This window comes from Heterodontus francisci, chromosome 15 (assembly GCF_036365525.1).
Source record: "Heterodontus francisci isolate sHetFra1 chromosome 15, sHetFra1.hap1, whole genome shotgun sequence".
NCBI lineage: Eukaryota > Metazoa > Chordata > Chondrichthyes > Heterodontiformes > Heterodontidae > Heterodontus > Heterodontus francisci.
Genome location: NC_090385.1, coordinates 89,402,922 through 89,419,373, shown reverse-complemented (window position 1 = coordinate 89,419,373; position 16,452 = coordinate 89,402,922). Strand labels below are relative to the sequence as shown.

At 43.1% G+C, this 16,452-nt stretch overlaps 1 protein-coding gene across 2 annotated transcripts in view; it reads right to left on the bottom strand.

Moving 5' to 3' along the window:
• LOC137377777 (sodium- and chloride-dependent neutral and basic amino acid transporter B(0+)-like) overlaps positions 1–16,452 on the bottom strand; it is a 68,860-nt gene that overhangs the window by 11,506 nt on the left and 40,902 nt on the right. For both annotated transcript variants that reach the window (XM_068047821.1, XM_068047819.1), the window contains 6 exons: positions 14,126–14,354; positions 13,261–13,386; positions 7,496–7,614; positions 1,480–1,579; positions 426–535; positions 159–329 (listed from right to left, as the gene is read on the bottom strand). In XM_068047821.1, the coding sequence (XP_067903922.1) occupies positions 159–329; positions 426–535; positions 1,480–1,579; positions 7,496–7,614; positions 13,261–13,386; positions 14,126–14,354 (855 nt within the window). The remainder of the gene's footprint in view (positions 1–158; positions 330–425; positions 536–1,479; positions 1,580–7,495; positions 7,615–13,260; positions 13,387–14,125; positions 14,355–16,452) is intronic.

Genomic DNA, 16,452 nt, shown 5'->3' with positions numbered 1-16,452 from the left:
TTAAAAGTTTGGTTGAACATCTGGAGAAACAATGTAAATGCCTGAAAACGGTTGTTTATGTAATTTCTATAGCTCTCCAATGATCTTCCATTGAAGAAACTGTCAGAATTGGTAGTCGCGTTCCATCCTCTTTGAAAGATATCAAGGCGTTTCCTTACCTGGCACAAGGTGGAGCCCTTAGCTTGGTTTACTTTCTTAATGGCAACAATAGGGATCCACATAAGACAGAAGATTACAATACACCAGCCAAGTGCTGTTGCCCAGACAGGGTATTCAACAGATCCATATTTCGGTGGGGCAAATGTTGCTAAGGACCAAATTAAGATTGTCTGAATAAAATGAACAAGATCAGATACAGAGTGAGAGACTGTCTGCAACTTCATTATTTTCAGTTTAAATCAGTAAAAGATGTAACATCTCCTTACTGTAAGCAAACACGGAGAGATAAAAAACCAACACACTCTCCACCACGGCCAGAAGAGCCAATTCCTTTCCCCAATCATCATCTCAATGTCCTTGATGAATCGGTTTACCCCTGTGAAAGTCGAGAGATGCACAATCACTTGGTTTGTTCTGGCATCAGGGAAATGTGTTTCCTGTAGAAGTTCATCTAGTACTGGGTGTCACTAATAAATAGGTTAAATTGGAGAAGACATCACTCAGGATTTCAAACAGGATAAGTAAATTGTTCCCCATCATCAACTTAATTACCCATGAAGGAAAAATGTTTGTACAAATCCTGAAGAACTGGTGCTTACTCTCAAAGGCTCATGTTTCAGATCTGTGCTGAGATGGACAGGTTCCCTGTTAGCAGAATGGGGGAGGATGGACTATCAAAGTGAGTTCTATGTCCTGAGCTAAAGAATAGCAAATGGATTCCAGAAACACCATGAACATACTGATACAGAACCTGTCCTGTTGCTCCATCTGCCTTGATAGTTGAGGGGAACTGGCAACATACTGAGTCAAGTGGCAATCAGCTGTTTAACTTGGAGTCATAGGGAGATACAGCACTGAAACAGGCCCTTCGGCCAGAGTCTGTGCCAATCATCAACCACCCATTCATACTAATCCTACATTGATCCCATATTCCCTACCACATCCCCACCTTCCCTCAATTCTCTTACCACCCACCTACACTAGGGGCAATTTACAATGGCCAATTTACCTATCAACTTGCAAGTCTTTGGCTGTGGGAGGTAACTGGAGCACCCGGCGGAAACTCACGCAGTCACAGGGGGAACTTGCAAACTCCACACTGGCAGTACCCAGAACTGAACCCAGGTCGCTGGAGCTGTGAGTGAAAATGTTTGAAGAACATCCTCATCATCAATTAACAGAAAAATGGCTGCAGCAAAATTGCCCCCAACAATAACCAGCTGTAACTCAGCAAGAAGGGGCATCACAGGTGAAGGATGCAGTAGGCACTGCCCGTCTCATATTGGTCTTTAGAAACAAATAAGGAAAGATTGCACTAACCATAGATCCAGCTTATACTGACGAGTTCCAGGATAGCAACTACAAGAATGCCCCATCCAGCACAGGAATGATCGATTAAATTTATCCAGTAAATCCCAGCCTGAAAAGAAAATGAAATATTTAAAAATATGCCGCATGAGGAAACTATAAATCTCTCCATTCAAAAAAGCAATGTCTGGGACACTAAATCAGCACTTTTACTCAGTGTAAAACCAATAAATCCTAATTCGATGACACCATCACATTGCTATCTCCCTGGTCTGCCATAACTCCAGTTGGAATAAAAAGGCTCACTACTCAGATACTCCCACATAGCTGGGAATGTTTGAGATATTTACACACCCAGTAATGCTGCTCCATCACTGGCATCCTACCAAGTACATTGAAATTAGGCCAGATGAAATACATTATCCTGTCACCACAGCTATGTGGTGAGAAGTCATTTGATGGTTTTCAGTGTGAACAATCACTACAGGGACAAAACCCACACTATCAGCACTTTTGAACAGCACACTCAAACCATTTGCAATAATCAACCAGCACTTCTTAAATTCTCCTAACTGCTGTGCTGGGATTTGAATTCATAGCTCTTAAACATTAAATCTAAGCCTCCTAACTATGAACCAAGTAACACAGCCACTATGCTACTCCTGAATAGCAAACTACATGAACAAATGCAGCAGCCAGTTCAGAGACCACAACAGATGAAGGCCATTCAGTCTATCTTTAATCAGCAATTAAGGGTTTGTTAACATCCTGCCACTGTGGCATCTGATTGTTTCCTCAATAATTCCAAGGACTTTTGCCTCCAATGTTTGATGAGGAAATTAATTCTACATGTAGATCACTCTTTCTGTGTTGAAGAATTTCCTCAAATGCATTAATCCTAGTTTAGGGTTTACAAACCACAATCTTCTGATCAGAGGTGTGTGTTACCAATTGAGTTAAACAAACACTGAGACAGAATCTGGCCAATTACTATCAGTGAAGTGATGGAAGATGTCGTTGACTGTGCTGTCAAGTGGCACTGACTCAGCAATTGCCTGCTCACCGATATGCAGTTTGGGTTTTACCAAGACCACTCAGCACTTGACCTCATTACAGCCATAGTCCAAACATACACAGAAGAGCTGAATTCCTCAGTGAGGTGAGACTGAGCTCCCTTGACATCAAGGCAACATTTGACCAAGTGTGGCATGAAGGAACTCTTGTAAAATTGAAGTCAATGGGAATAAGAGGGAAAACTCTACACTGGTTGATGTCATACCTATTACAAAGGAAGATGGTTGTGGTTGTTGGAGGCTAAACATCTCAGCCCTGGGACATCACTACAGGAGTTCCTCAGGGCAGTGCCCAAGACGCAACCATCTTCAGTAGCATCATCGATGACCATCCCGCCATCATAAGGTCAGAAGTTGGGATGTTCGTTGAAGATTGCGTAGTGCTCAGTTCCATTCACAACTCCTCAGAAAATGAAGCAGTCCGTGCGCCCATGCAGCACAACCTGGACATTATTCGGGCTCGGGCTGATAAATGGCAAGTAATATTCACCCCACACAAGTATCAGTCCATCACCCTCCCCAACACTTCCTTTTGGGGGGGGGAGTTGTGGGGGATGGGGCACCATTGACCAGAAACTTAACTGGACCAGCCATATAAATACTGTGGTTCCAAGAGCAGGCCAGAGGCTTGGCATTCTGTGGGGAGTGACTCACCTTCTGACTCCCCAAAGCCTTTACACCATTTACAAGGCACAAGTCAGGACTGTGATGGAATACTCTGCACTTGCCTGAATGGGTGCAGTTCCAACAACACCCAATACGTTTGACACCATCCTGAACAAAGAAACCCATTTAATTGGCACCACATCCACCATTTTAAACATTTACTGCCTTCACTATTGGTGCACCGTAGCCGCAATGTATATCACCTATAAGATGTATGACAACAACTCGCCAAGGCTTCTTCACCAGAACCTCCTAAACCCTCAACATCAACTGTCTAGAATGATAAGGTCAGCAGGTGCATGAGACACCACCAACTGCACGTTCCTCTCAAAGACAGGGGTGTTGCACTAGGTAAATTGTTCTTTCAGAGAGTCAGTGCAAACCCGACGGGCCAAGTAGCCTCCTTCTGTGATGTAACAGTTCTGTGATTCTGTGAAGTCAGAAGCAAATATCGATTGAGGTAATATCAGAATAAAGGGAAAGGAGGGGGGAATTTCTGAAATGTGTTCAAGAGAACTTCCTTGACCAGTATGTTCTCAGTCCAACTAGGAAGGAGGCATTGCTGGATCTGGTGCTGGGGAATGAGGCAGGCCAAGTGGATCTGTGAGGGAACACTTGAGTAAGACTGATTATTGTATCATAAGGTTTAGATTAGTAATGGAGGAGAACAAGGGACAATCTAAAGTAGAACTTCTAAATTGGAAGAGGGCTAAGTTCAATGGGATGAGAGAGGATCTCGCCAGGGTAAAATAGAACCAAAAATTGACAGGAAAAACTGTAACAGAGCAATGGTTGATCTTTAAGGAGGAGATCTTTCAGATACAGGCTAGATTAATTCCAACAAGGGTGAAAGGTAAGTGAACCAAAGCCAGCATCCTTGGATGATGAGAGATAGAGAATATGATGAAACAAAAAAGGGTGCATGATGCACATTAGGACAATTCTTCAAGCAAGAATCAGGCCAAATACAATGAGTTGAGAGGGGAAGGGAAGAGGAAAATGCCATTGGCAAAGTGAGAATATGAAAATAGAATGGAAGATAACATAAAAGGGAACCCAAAAATCTTCTACCAGCATGTAAATGGTAAGTAAGTAGTAAGAAGCAGGGTGAGGCCTATTAGGGATAAATATGCTTTGAGGCGCAGGACAAGGCTTGAGTATGTAATGAGTACTTTGTATCAATGTTTGGTAAGGAAGAGGATGCTGACGAAATATCAGTAGAAGCGGAGATGATAGAGGTAATGGATGAGGTGGAAATTGATAGGCAGGATGTCCTGGAAAAGCTGGCAATGCTTAGTGTGGATAGGTCGCCTGGTCTGGATGGCTTGCATCCCAGGTTGCTAAAAGAAATGGGAGTGGAGATAGTGGAAGGGCTTGTCATAATCTTCCAATCTTCCCTAGATATGGAGGAGGTGACAGACAATTGGGGAGTGGTAAATGTTTATTCAAGAAAGAGTGTAAGGATATTCCTAATAACTACAGGCCAGTCAGTTTAACATCAGTGGCGGGTAAGGTTTTAGAAACAATAATCAGGGAAAAAAAATCAACAGGCACTTGGAGATGTTTGAGTTAATTAAGACGAGTCAGCATGGATGTGTAAAAGGCAGATTATGCTTGATTAATCTAATTGATTTTTTTTGATAAAATAACAGAGAAGTTTGGTGAAGGGAATGCAATTGATATTGTATATATGGATTTTAAGAAAGCCTTTGACAAAGCACCATGTTAAATACTGGTTACCAAAGGGCGGCGCAGTGGTTAGCACTGCAGCCTCACAGCTCCAGCGACCCGGGTTTAATCCTGGGGACTGCTTGTGTGGAGTTTGCAAGTTCTCCCTGTGTCTGCGTGGGTTTTCTCCGGGTGCTCCGGTTTCCTCCCACAAGCCAAAAGACTTGCAGGTTGGTAGGTTAATTGGCCATTATAAATTGCCCCTAGTATAGGTAGGTGGTAGGGAAATATAGGGACAGGTGGGGATGTGGTAGGAATATGGGATTAGTGTAGGGTTAGCATAAATGGGTGGTTGATGGTCGGCACAGACTCGGTGGGCCGAAGGGCCTGTTTCAGTGCTGTATCTCTAAACTAAACTAAACAAATTTGAAGCTCATGGAATTGGAGGATCAGTGTCAGCTTGCATAAAATTGGCTTAAGGACAGAAAACAGCGAACATACGAATTAAGAGCAGGAGTAGGTCACTCGGCCCCTCGAGCCTGCTCTGTCATTCAATAAGATCATGGCTGATCTGATTGTAACCTCAACTCCACATTCCCGCCTACCCCCAATAACCTTTCACCCCTGTGGTAAATGGTTATTTTTTCAGACTGGAGGATGGTAGACATTGGTGTTTTTCTTAAGGGTGAGTGCTAGGACCACTGCTTTTCCTGATATACATAAATGACTTGGATATTGGAATACAGAGTACAATTTAAAAATTTGCAGTGTTACCAAACTTGGAGGTGTGGCATACAATGAGGATGATACCACTTGACTGCACAGGACATTGACAGGCTAGCAGAATTGGCAGACAAGTGGCAGATAGAATTTAACACAGAGAAATGTGAGATGATGCATTTTGGAAAAAGGGATGTGGGGTTGGGTGGGGTTGGGTGGGGTCGGGTGGGGTGGGGGGCAATATGTACGAATTGTACAGTTCTAAAATGTGTGCAGTGGGACCTGGAGGTGCATGTGCACACATCTTTGAAGGTAACAGACATACTGAGAGAGTGGTTAGCGAAGTGTATGGGATCTTGAACTTCATAAATAGAGGCGTAGAGTGCAAAAGCAGGGAAGTTATGCTGATAGGAAGGATCTGATGGTCCTTGAGAAGGTGCCGAGGAGATTTGCCAGAATGGTTCCAGAGATGAGGGCTTTTAGTTACAAGGTTCGGTTGGAGAAATTAATGTTGTTCTCCTTGGAGCAAAGGAGATTAAGGGGAGATTTGATACAGGTGTATAAATTATGACAGATTTGGATAGGGTAGACGAGGAAAAGCTATTTCCATTAGCTGATGGTACAAGGATGAGGGGACACAAATTGAAGGCTTTGGGTAAGTGATGCAGGGGGGATGTGAGGAAGAACTTTTTTACGTAGCAAGTGGAAGTGACCTGGAACTCGCTGCCTACGTGGGTGGCGGAAGCAAAGGCGATGAATGATTTCAAAAGGAAACTGAATGGGTACTTGAGGGAAATAAATTTACAGGGCTATGGGGATAGAGCTAGGAAATGGGACTGTTTGGATTGCTCTGCAGAAAGCTGGCATGGACTTGATGGGCCGAATTGGCTCTTTCTTTGCCGTTATGACTCTATGACCCAGGACTCTATTTTGACTTGGAAATACATCACCGTTCCTTCATTGTCACTGGGTCAAAATCCTGGAATTCCCTATCTAACAGCACTGTGGGTGCCCCTACATCACATGGACTGCAGTGGTTCAAGAAGGTGGCACACCACCACCTTCTGAGGGCATTTCGTGGTGGGCAATAAATGCAGCGAAGCCAACATCCCATGAATGAATAAAAAAAACTTACCAAACTTGTCATCTTATACTGAAATAGAACATTTCAAACAATATCCTGCCAATTTAAAATGAACACAATGTAAATCAAATTCACAGAGTGGTAACAAAACTGAGTTTCATCTCTTTAACTAGGCCCTCTACTTATTAATAGCATGTGGGGAAAGGCCAGTCAGTCCGACTACATCACAATACAACATTAAATAAATGGAAAACAACAGGACCAATGCACAAGGTCCTTCTTTATTACTTAATCCTGTGAAATTTATCACTTCATGGGGTAATAACCAGAACTACATGTGCATGGGCGCCAAATTACAGAGCCGCCACAATTTCAAATGCTGTAGCTCATTTGCATGGTCATAGCGCCCGCCCCCCGCAATGACATGGAGGGGGCGGTGACCCGACCAATCCGCAGCGTTGTTACCCCACTCCCCAACTCCCGCACAGAGAAACAATCCTCTTCCCCTCTCCCCACAGGTGTCGTGCCATGTCTCCCCGAATGGGGATTCAGCGATTAAGGAGGTGACGGGACCCTCATTAAATCAGATATGTAAATTAGTTTACATATTGCAATGGGGGTCCCGTTGGCGAGTGGTCTCACCGCCACTGCCGAGATCAGCACAGGGCCTGTCGCTGTTGGGGTCGGTGGCGGGCCTCCGTTGCACCGATCTTCATTGTTCCCCCCCCGCCCCCCAGCCAATGTTCCCGACTGTGGAGCGGCTTTAAAATCCATCCCTTCATGTGGAAACATAGCAACATATTAAAGGAAGACATACCTGTGTTACACATACAAGGCTGAGGGCATAAAACAACAAGCAAACACCAGTTGTCAGATAAAGGCGCTTTGATCGCAGAAACTTAGGGAACTGGTCCATCAGGGTTGTTATAATTGCTTCTGAAGAAATAAAAAGTTAAATAAGATCAGTGATTAATTAACTATTTTATGCAGTCTCATAGAAACCCACCACTGAAGAGTCCACAGCCCTGCAGACCAGAGAAGCAGATGAGAATAGCTTCTCCTACCTCTGAAACATGACAGAAACATGGTCAGGCTGTCAGCCTGAAATACAAATATCAGCAGAACATCACCACAAAACTTGCTTGTGCTTAAGCTGTATTTGCACCAGGAACACAGGAATCTGATGACTCTGATGAAACAAGTTGATCACTTCAGTGCTTCCTTTCTCATACCGTGCCTTGAAGCCATTTGCAGTGAGCTCCTCTGCGAGGTTGGTGCTACTCTACCACATTGAATGGAAGGCCAAAAGCTCGAGAGTGTCCTCAGTGCAGGGCATTGTAGCCTTCCCTCCAGGACACCAGTGCCAATGAGACTAGTGAATGTTTTCAGCATTCTAGCGTTGTCATAAGGAGGATGAGGAGGGAAATGGGAGGGTCAATCTAGTCTCCATGCCCAGTAGGAGGTTTCAGGAAAAGGCAATGTTCCAAGCAGTGATCTGATCGAGATGCACTTCCCCACAATAGTTACTGGGAGTCTCAGCCTGCCTTCTGTCTTGGAGAGTTAAAACCATTGCAGGTCCATTCATGGGTGGCCTCTATACAGAGGAAGCTGAGAATGTGCTTTCAGTCTTGGAATGGGATGGAATAGACAACATTGATTCAGAGGAAATGGGGCAGAGCTCTGACCTTTATTGTGCTTGCTCTCTGGACCATTGAGATGGAAATTTCTGATCTTTGAAACTCCTTACATTTGCTGAACAAAGTTAGAATCAAACCAGGATGTATTACCAAAGCCAGAATGAGCACAATACTTCCAGCCTTTTCACTAAGCAGAGAAGCTTGAGAAGAGGTAATGGAGGTTCTCAAAATTGTAACAGGGAAATCATGAAAGACTGTTTCCAATGGTTGTTCAATTGTTAACATGGGGATATTGATGGAAACTTATCACGAAATGATCAAAGGGTGAGGCTGGAAGAAATATTTCCAACATTACAACATTAATTGTCTTGCACAAGTGGCTATTGAGAAAGAGACTTAGGATGAGCTAAAAGAAAATTAGTTTAATTTTTGTAAAGGAAGCATGTGAAAGGGCACAGGGAATGGATGTGGAAATGGGATTAGATTAAATAACAGCACAGCTGTGATGGGCTGAATGACTGACCTCTGTCATTCAATTAGAATTATTCTGCGTGACACAAATTGTATTATAATTGCTTCGTATCAAGGTGCCTCAAAAGACATCAGCAGTTCTGAATGAGCTGGATGTGAGATTTGATACTGGAGATATTTACAGGGAAGGGGCAGCAGCATTGTCGAGGAAACAATCAGTGACACAAAGAGTGTTATGGATGAGATGCACTTTAATTTGGTCAAAGTGACACTAACGAGACAATATTGTTCTCAAATGGGGTCAGTAGACTTATCATCACATTAAAACCCCCACTATTTTTATGCGACTAAGAGGAGCAGGACTGCAGCCTCCAAGCTGCTCAATATTATATCAACCCAAATACAGTGAGCGGCATCAAGTTGACTGTTTGAGGCAGACATCTCTCCGGTTCTATTTCAATGAAGTTCGGCCCTCAAAATGGCTCTGGCCACTTTGCTCCCATCATGGGTGAGCAAATGCTGCTCTCCACAGGTCGTTCACCTGAAAGGGAAAATCTGCCCTGATGTGAGAGAATCTGTCAGAGGATATCATAGTGCAGGCAGGCAAGAGTCAATAGATTTCCAAATCCTTCCTATCCAACATCTCATATACATGAAAGTTTCCCAGCAGCTCAATTCAATGAAAGGCTTAAAATACAAGGGGGTAGAATTCAACAGTGGCAGGGTGTAAAATGAGTGACAGTGGATCATTATCTGCCATACAGCTCATTGAAGACAATGAAAATCGGGCAGCGTGTATAACTAGTGAATGATCTCCCACCACCCACTTCAGGCTCCCACCAAAGATGAATTTACCCCCAGGACCTTCATTGATGATATCTGGTTATGAACAGTGGTTGATATCATTGTATCTACAAAATCTCACAATAAATATTGGCCAGGACACTGACGAGAATTCCCTACTTTTCTATATTTCATGATGGGATCATTTACACTCACCTGAGAGGACAGACTTCACCTCAATTTAATGTTATATCTGCAAGATGGTACCTCTGGCAGTGCAGCCTCAGCTCTGTAATTAAGTGTCAGCTTAAATTTTATGTTTAAGTCTCTTGAGTGGGTCTTGAACCCACAACTTTCGGCCTCAATGGCAAGAGTACCAGCACTGAGTTACAACTAGCACTGACTTTCTTAGATGTCAGAGTGAATTACCTCTGTAATTTTAATGCAGCTGTTAACCCACTTAAAATAGTTTGATGCTCCATTAAGACATCAAGCAGAGAATTGCCACAAAGTAATATTACGCATTCATTTAATAACATTACCAACAGTAATTTCTCATCTTAGACTCTTATGGTCCAGAAATTTGTTGACATTACACCTATTTTACAGGCATGAAACAGGTGCCCAAGCATCCAATATGGTAAGTACTGTCATAGAGTCATAGTGTTATACAGCACAGAAACAGGCCCTTCAGGCCATCATTTCTGTGCTGGCCATACAGCACCCAACTATTCTATTCCCATATTCCTGCACTTGGCCCATAGCCCTATATGCTATGGCATTTCAAATGATCATCTAAATACTTCTTAAATGTTGTGAGGGTTGCTGCCTCCACCACCTCTTCAGGCAGTGCGTTCCAGATTCCAACCACCCTCTGGGTGAAAAAATGTTTCCTCAAATCTCCCCTAAACCTCCTGCCCCTTACCCTAAATCTATGGCCCCTGGTTCTTGACCCCTCTGTTAAGGAAAAAAGTTTCCTCCTATCTAACTTATCAATGCCCCTCATAATTTTGTATACCTCAATCATACTCCCCCTCAGCCTTCTCTGCGCCAAGGTAAACAACCCTAGCCTTTTCAGTCTCCCTTCATAGCTGAAATGCTCCAACCCAGGCAACATCCTGGTGAATCTCCTATACACCCTCTCCAGTGCAATCACATCCTTCCTATAGTGTGGTGACCAGAACTGTACACAGTACTCCAGCTGTGGCCTAACTAGCATTTTATACAGTTCCATCATAACCTTCCTGCTCTTATATTCTATACCTCGGCCAATAAAGGCAAGTATCCCATATGCCTTCCTAACCACCTTATCTACCTGTGCTGCTGCCTTCAGCGATCTATGGACAAGTACACCAAGGTCCCTCTGACTTTCTGTACTTCCTAGGGTTCTACCATCCATTGTGTATTCCCTTGCCTTGTTAGTCCTCCCAAAATGCATCACCTCACACTTCTCAGGATTAAATTCCATTTGCCACTGTTCCACCCATCATACCAGCCCATCTATATCTCCCTGTAATCTAAGGATTTCCTCTTCACTATTTACGACACCACCAATTTTCGTGTCATCTGCGAACTTACTGGTCATACCTCCTATATTCACGTCTAAACCATTAATGTACACTACAAACAGCAAGGGTCCCAGCACCGATCCCTGCAGTACACCACTGGTCACAGGCTTCCAATTGCAAAAACAGCCCTCGACCATTACCCTCTGCCTCCTGTCACTAAGCCAATTTTGGATCCAATTTGCCAAATTGCCCTGGATCACATGGGCTCTTACCTTCTTAACCAATCTCCCATGCGGGACCTTATCAAAAGCCTTACTGAAATCCATGTATACTGCATCTCCAGCTTTACCCTCATCGTCACATCTAGTCACCTCCTCGAAAAATTCAAATCAAGTCAGTTAGACACGATCTTCCCCTGACAAAGCCATGCTGCCTATCGCTGATTAATTCCTGCCTCTCCAAGTGGAGATTAATCCTGTCCCTCAGAATTTTTTCCAATATTTTCCCAACCACTGATGTTAGACTCACCGGCCTGTAATTACCTGGTTTATCCCTGCTACTCTTCTTGAATAATGGTACCACATTCACTGTCTTCCAGTCCTCTGGTACCTCTCCTGTGGCTAGAGAGGATTTAAAAATTTGTGTCAAAGCCCCTGCTATCTCCTCCCTTGCCTCACATAACAGCCTGGGATACATCTCATCTGGGCCTGAGGATTTATCCACTTCTAAGCCTGCTAAAACAGCTAATATTTCCTCCCTTTCAATGCTAATATGTTCAAGTATATCACAATCCCCCTCCCTGATCTCTACACCTACATCGTCCTTCTCCATAGTGAACACCGATGAAAAGTAATCATTTAAAACTATGTCCTCCGGTTCCACACAAAGATTGCCACGTTGGTCCCTAATGGGCCCTACTCTTTCCCTGGTTATCCTCTTACCCTTAATATACTTATAAAACGCCTTGGGATTTCCCTTTATCTTGCCCACCCGTGTTTCTTCATGCCCCCTCTTCACTCTCCTAATTAATTTTGGGATCAGCCGTAAGCCTTCGTTTTTTCCTTATCCAATCCTCTATTTCCCTTGACATCCAGGGTTCCCTGGGCCTGTTGGTCCCACCCTTCACCTCAACGTGTACATGTTGGCTCTGAACTCTCACTATTTCCTCTTTGAATGACTGCAACTGATGTAATGTAGACTTTCCTACAAGTAGCTGCTCCCAGTCTTCTTTGGCCAGATCCTGTTTTATCATATTGAAATCGGCCTTCCCCCAATTCAGTACCTTTATTTCTGGTCCATCTTTGTCCTTTTCCATAACTTCCTTAAATCTTACAGAGTTATGGTCACTATCCCCGAAATACTCCCCCACTGACACTTCAACCACTTGACCAGCTTCATTCCCTCAGATTAGGTCCAGTACTGCCCCTTCCCTTGTAGGGCTTTCTACATACTGGTTCAAAAAGCTCTCCTGTATGCATTTTAAGAATTCCGCCCCTTTTAAGCCTTTTGCACTAAGACTATCCCAGTTAATATTGGGAAAGTTGAAATCCCCTACTATTATTACCCTATTATTTTCATACCTCTCAGAGATTTGCCTCCATATCTGCTCCTCCATCTCTTCCTGACTGTTTGGAGGCCTGTAGTAGACACCCAGCCAAGTGATTGCCCCCTTTTTGTTTTTAAGTTCTACCCAAACGGCCTCATTTGAGGAACCTTCTAAGATATCATCCCTCTTTACTGCAGTAATTGACTCCTTGATCAACAGTGCAATGCCACCTCCTCTTTTATCCCCTCCCCTGTCATGCCTGAAGATTCTATACCCTGGAATATTGAGCTACCAGTCCTGTCCCTCCTTCAACCATGTCTCTGTGCATGCGCTCATTCCATTCCAGAAATGCACCACCTTCCATATTGGTAAAAGCTTCTATGTAGGTCTTCAGGGCCCATGTCTGAAACAGACATACCCATTTTGCATATGCAGCTGGGGTCCTAAAGCCTATTTCAGGACCCCTTTGCAAAAGTTGATCATGACAGACTGGAAATGTGCCATGCACACTGCGATCAGTATTCTCAGCCAGACAAATTTCCCAGGCCCCCGGCAGATGCAGACTCAGACTCAATCCAATTTCTGGACTCCCAAATCTTCTTTCTTTTATTAAAGTGAAAATTATTGTCATTCTTACCTACAGCTACAAACTGACTGTCGAGTCCCAAAGTGATCAGCATGAAGAAAAATAAAATGGACCATAAAGGTGCCCATGGCAACTGTGCAAGAGCCTCTGGGTAGGCAATGAAAGCCAATCCGAAACCTAAACAGTGGATACAATTGAAATGGTACAATTAACGTGCTTAAAAGTGAAATACTGTAAACTGCTTTTTAAAAATTTAAAACTCATTAATTAATTTAGAAACCAGATTGTTGAAATGCATCATATTTTGCTCAGTACTTATGTATTCGATCTGAGATTTTGCACGTACTTTAATCAGGATTGCTCCTTGAGCAGAAACATTCAGCCCTATTGTATTCCAGTCCCGTTCACCACCTCCATACTGAGCAAAAATCCAGCCTGCTCTTGCTGAGAGAGTTTTCCAGCTTTTGCTCATGCATTTCCATGTACCTTATCTGTTGCCCTGTCACCCACCTCCTCCTCTCCCTCTTTTTCACCTCTTCTTTCTTCTTACCCTCCCTTCCTCTCCACTTCCCATGTCCCTCAACATTTCTCGATCCTGTCCTCATTCACCATCATGTTCCTCCTCGATGCCTTTAACTCCTTGCTCATTTTGGCCCCACGCATTCCACTTTCCCTCCCTCTTCCTACAATTCCCCAACCCACCCCCTCCCACTCCCCTTCGCTTCATCTTCCCATTTCCTCACTCCCACATCTCCTTTCCACCTGCCTGCTCCCTCCCCCTCTCTCCAGTTCAATACAATTGGATCCAGAATTTGCCAACAGAGTGGATAATCTAAGATTGCCAACTACAGACTGTTTTGTCTTAAGTTTGGAAAGATTTTTTAACAGAATGCAGTAAGTTTGACTCTGCAGGTACCTGATTGTGCAACCTCTGAAACAGGCTTGTCTTGTATGTGAGCCATGTGTCCAAGGATGGAGAAGATGACAAATCCAGCAAACACACTCGTAGCACAATTAACAACACAAACAATGATGGTATCTCTGTAACAGTTGTTGTGGAATTTGTTGTAGGATGACAGTGTTATTAAACTGCCCCAACCCACTGCAAGAGAATAGAAAATTTGTGTTGCAGCATCTTTCCAGACCTGGTAAATAGAAGGTAGAATTGGTCAGCAGTGAGAGATTTAACATGAACTCGTGCAACAGATAAAACTGCATTAACCATTAGGAACATTGGGTGGGTTAATCCCAGAGCTCAGTGCTGAGCTGACTGAATGATGCTCCCTCTGCTCAATAGTGTTTCCCTTAAACAGTAGGGCCATCATGCTATCTCCCTCTCTGCTACTTGCTGCCACACTTCCTCCAGGAGTTTCAATGCCTTTCCCTGTCAGCCATGTTTTCTAGTTAGTGACTCCATTCTTCATATGCAGCATGTACACTGATACCCAGTGGCCTCCATTCTTTTATTGAAAACAGCAACTAAGGAAAGATTTTGAATATAAGACAAGGACCCACAGAATCAGAATCATGGGGTTTTCAGCTACTCCAAAATAAACTATCAAGAAAGAGACTGAAAGGGGATGGAGTTTTTACAGTAGATACAAAACTCTTTATTCACCCAATATGTAAGAAGTCCAGAAAAAGAAGAAGTACTATTAGATCCAGCCATGGTAAATGAACCGGCAAAGATACGAGAAGTAAATGTAGGAGAACATGTAGGTAGTAACGATCAGGTTATAATCGATGACTAAGGTCATGATTACCAGAGATGGAGATCATGCAATATTAGTATTACAAGAAGTTAACTATGAGGGCAAGAGGATGTTGGTAAACTGGAAAAATATTGACAAATAGGTAGAAGAACTGTGGACAATATTTAAAAAGATCAATAAAATTCATATAAAGGAGAGGATGATAAAAGGGAATAAATATGATGACCTTAGGAAAGAAAATACTTTTTTTCTCAGTTTTCACTGAAGAAGCTAACAAAGGAAATGACAACTGTTGAAGTGAAGAAATAGATTACAACAGTTAAGATAGAAGGTAAGAAGATACCAGACAATCTAACCAAACTTAAGGAGGTCAAAATCCCAGGTCTAGATGCATTATACCTGCAAATACTAAAAGGAACAAGGGAGGAGAGCACAGAAACACTTCTGTCCATATATAAATTACAAAGAAAAATTTATTGAGAAATGGCGACCAGTAAATGTTATTCCTATCTTCCAAAAGGAAGGAGAACAATCCATGCAAAAATAGACCAGTTAGTTTAACAGCAGTGTGAGGATCAATATTGGAATATTTGCTGAAAGATCAGATAACCAAATATTTAGAGACAGGGAATATAATGAAAGTATCAGAAAGAGTAGACATGCGGAATGCAGTGTATGTGGCTTTTAGAAGATATTTATAAGGTGTCACATGACAAAGGTTTGGAGCTGTGGAGCCAGGGTTAGGCTTCAGAGGGATTGAAAGACGGCGACAAAATATAAAGTAGAGGGTGGGAATTAGGGAACGTTTCTTGAACTGGCAGAAAATGGGAAGCAGTGTTTCACAGGGATCCATGCTGGGAACACTATTGTTCACCATATACATAAACAATTTAGACTCAGAAGTTAGAGTTATGGTTTTGAAATTGATTAGGCCATGAAGAGTTCACATCCAGAGGAACAGAACACAAAAACAGAGAAACAGGAGGAGGCCATTCAGCCCCTCAAGCTTGTTTCACAGTTCAGTTAGATAATGGCTGATCTGTACCTCAGCCCCATTTACCCACCTTTGCTCCCTGTCCTGTGATACCCTTACCTAACAAAAACCTACTGAGTTCAGTCTTGAAAGTTTCATTTTGCCCACCACCCACATTCACAGATATTTATGCAATGTCTACTCCTAACTTAAACTTTTATGACCTGGTATCATTCTGTGTTGCATACAATCTGGAGTCATTGGGAGAGAAATTAAGCTCTCTATCATCTGTCTTTTAGGCACTATGCGGCTCCTAATAGTCAAAAATGGGGTCTGAGCTGCGCATACACATTTTTGATAAAAAGTGCGCCAAACAACATCTTGGTAAAAGGGTTTGTGCATGGACACCTAATGAACACCAGTAATATTCAAAGCAACAGATGCAACATTGCATGATGCTAGCGCTCAAGCCTATGCCCTGTCTTAACCCCACACTTGACATCAAACAACATGAAGGACCCCACCAACACTGCTGCTTCAAGGGATCATGAGCTACTT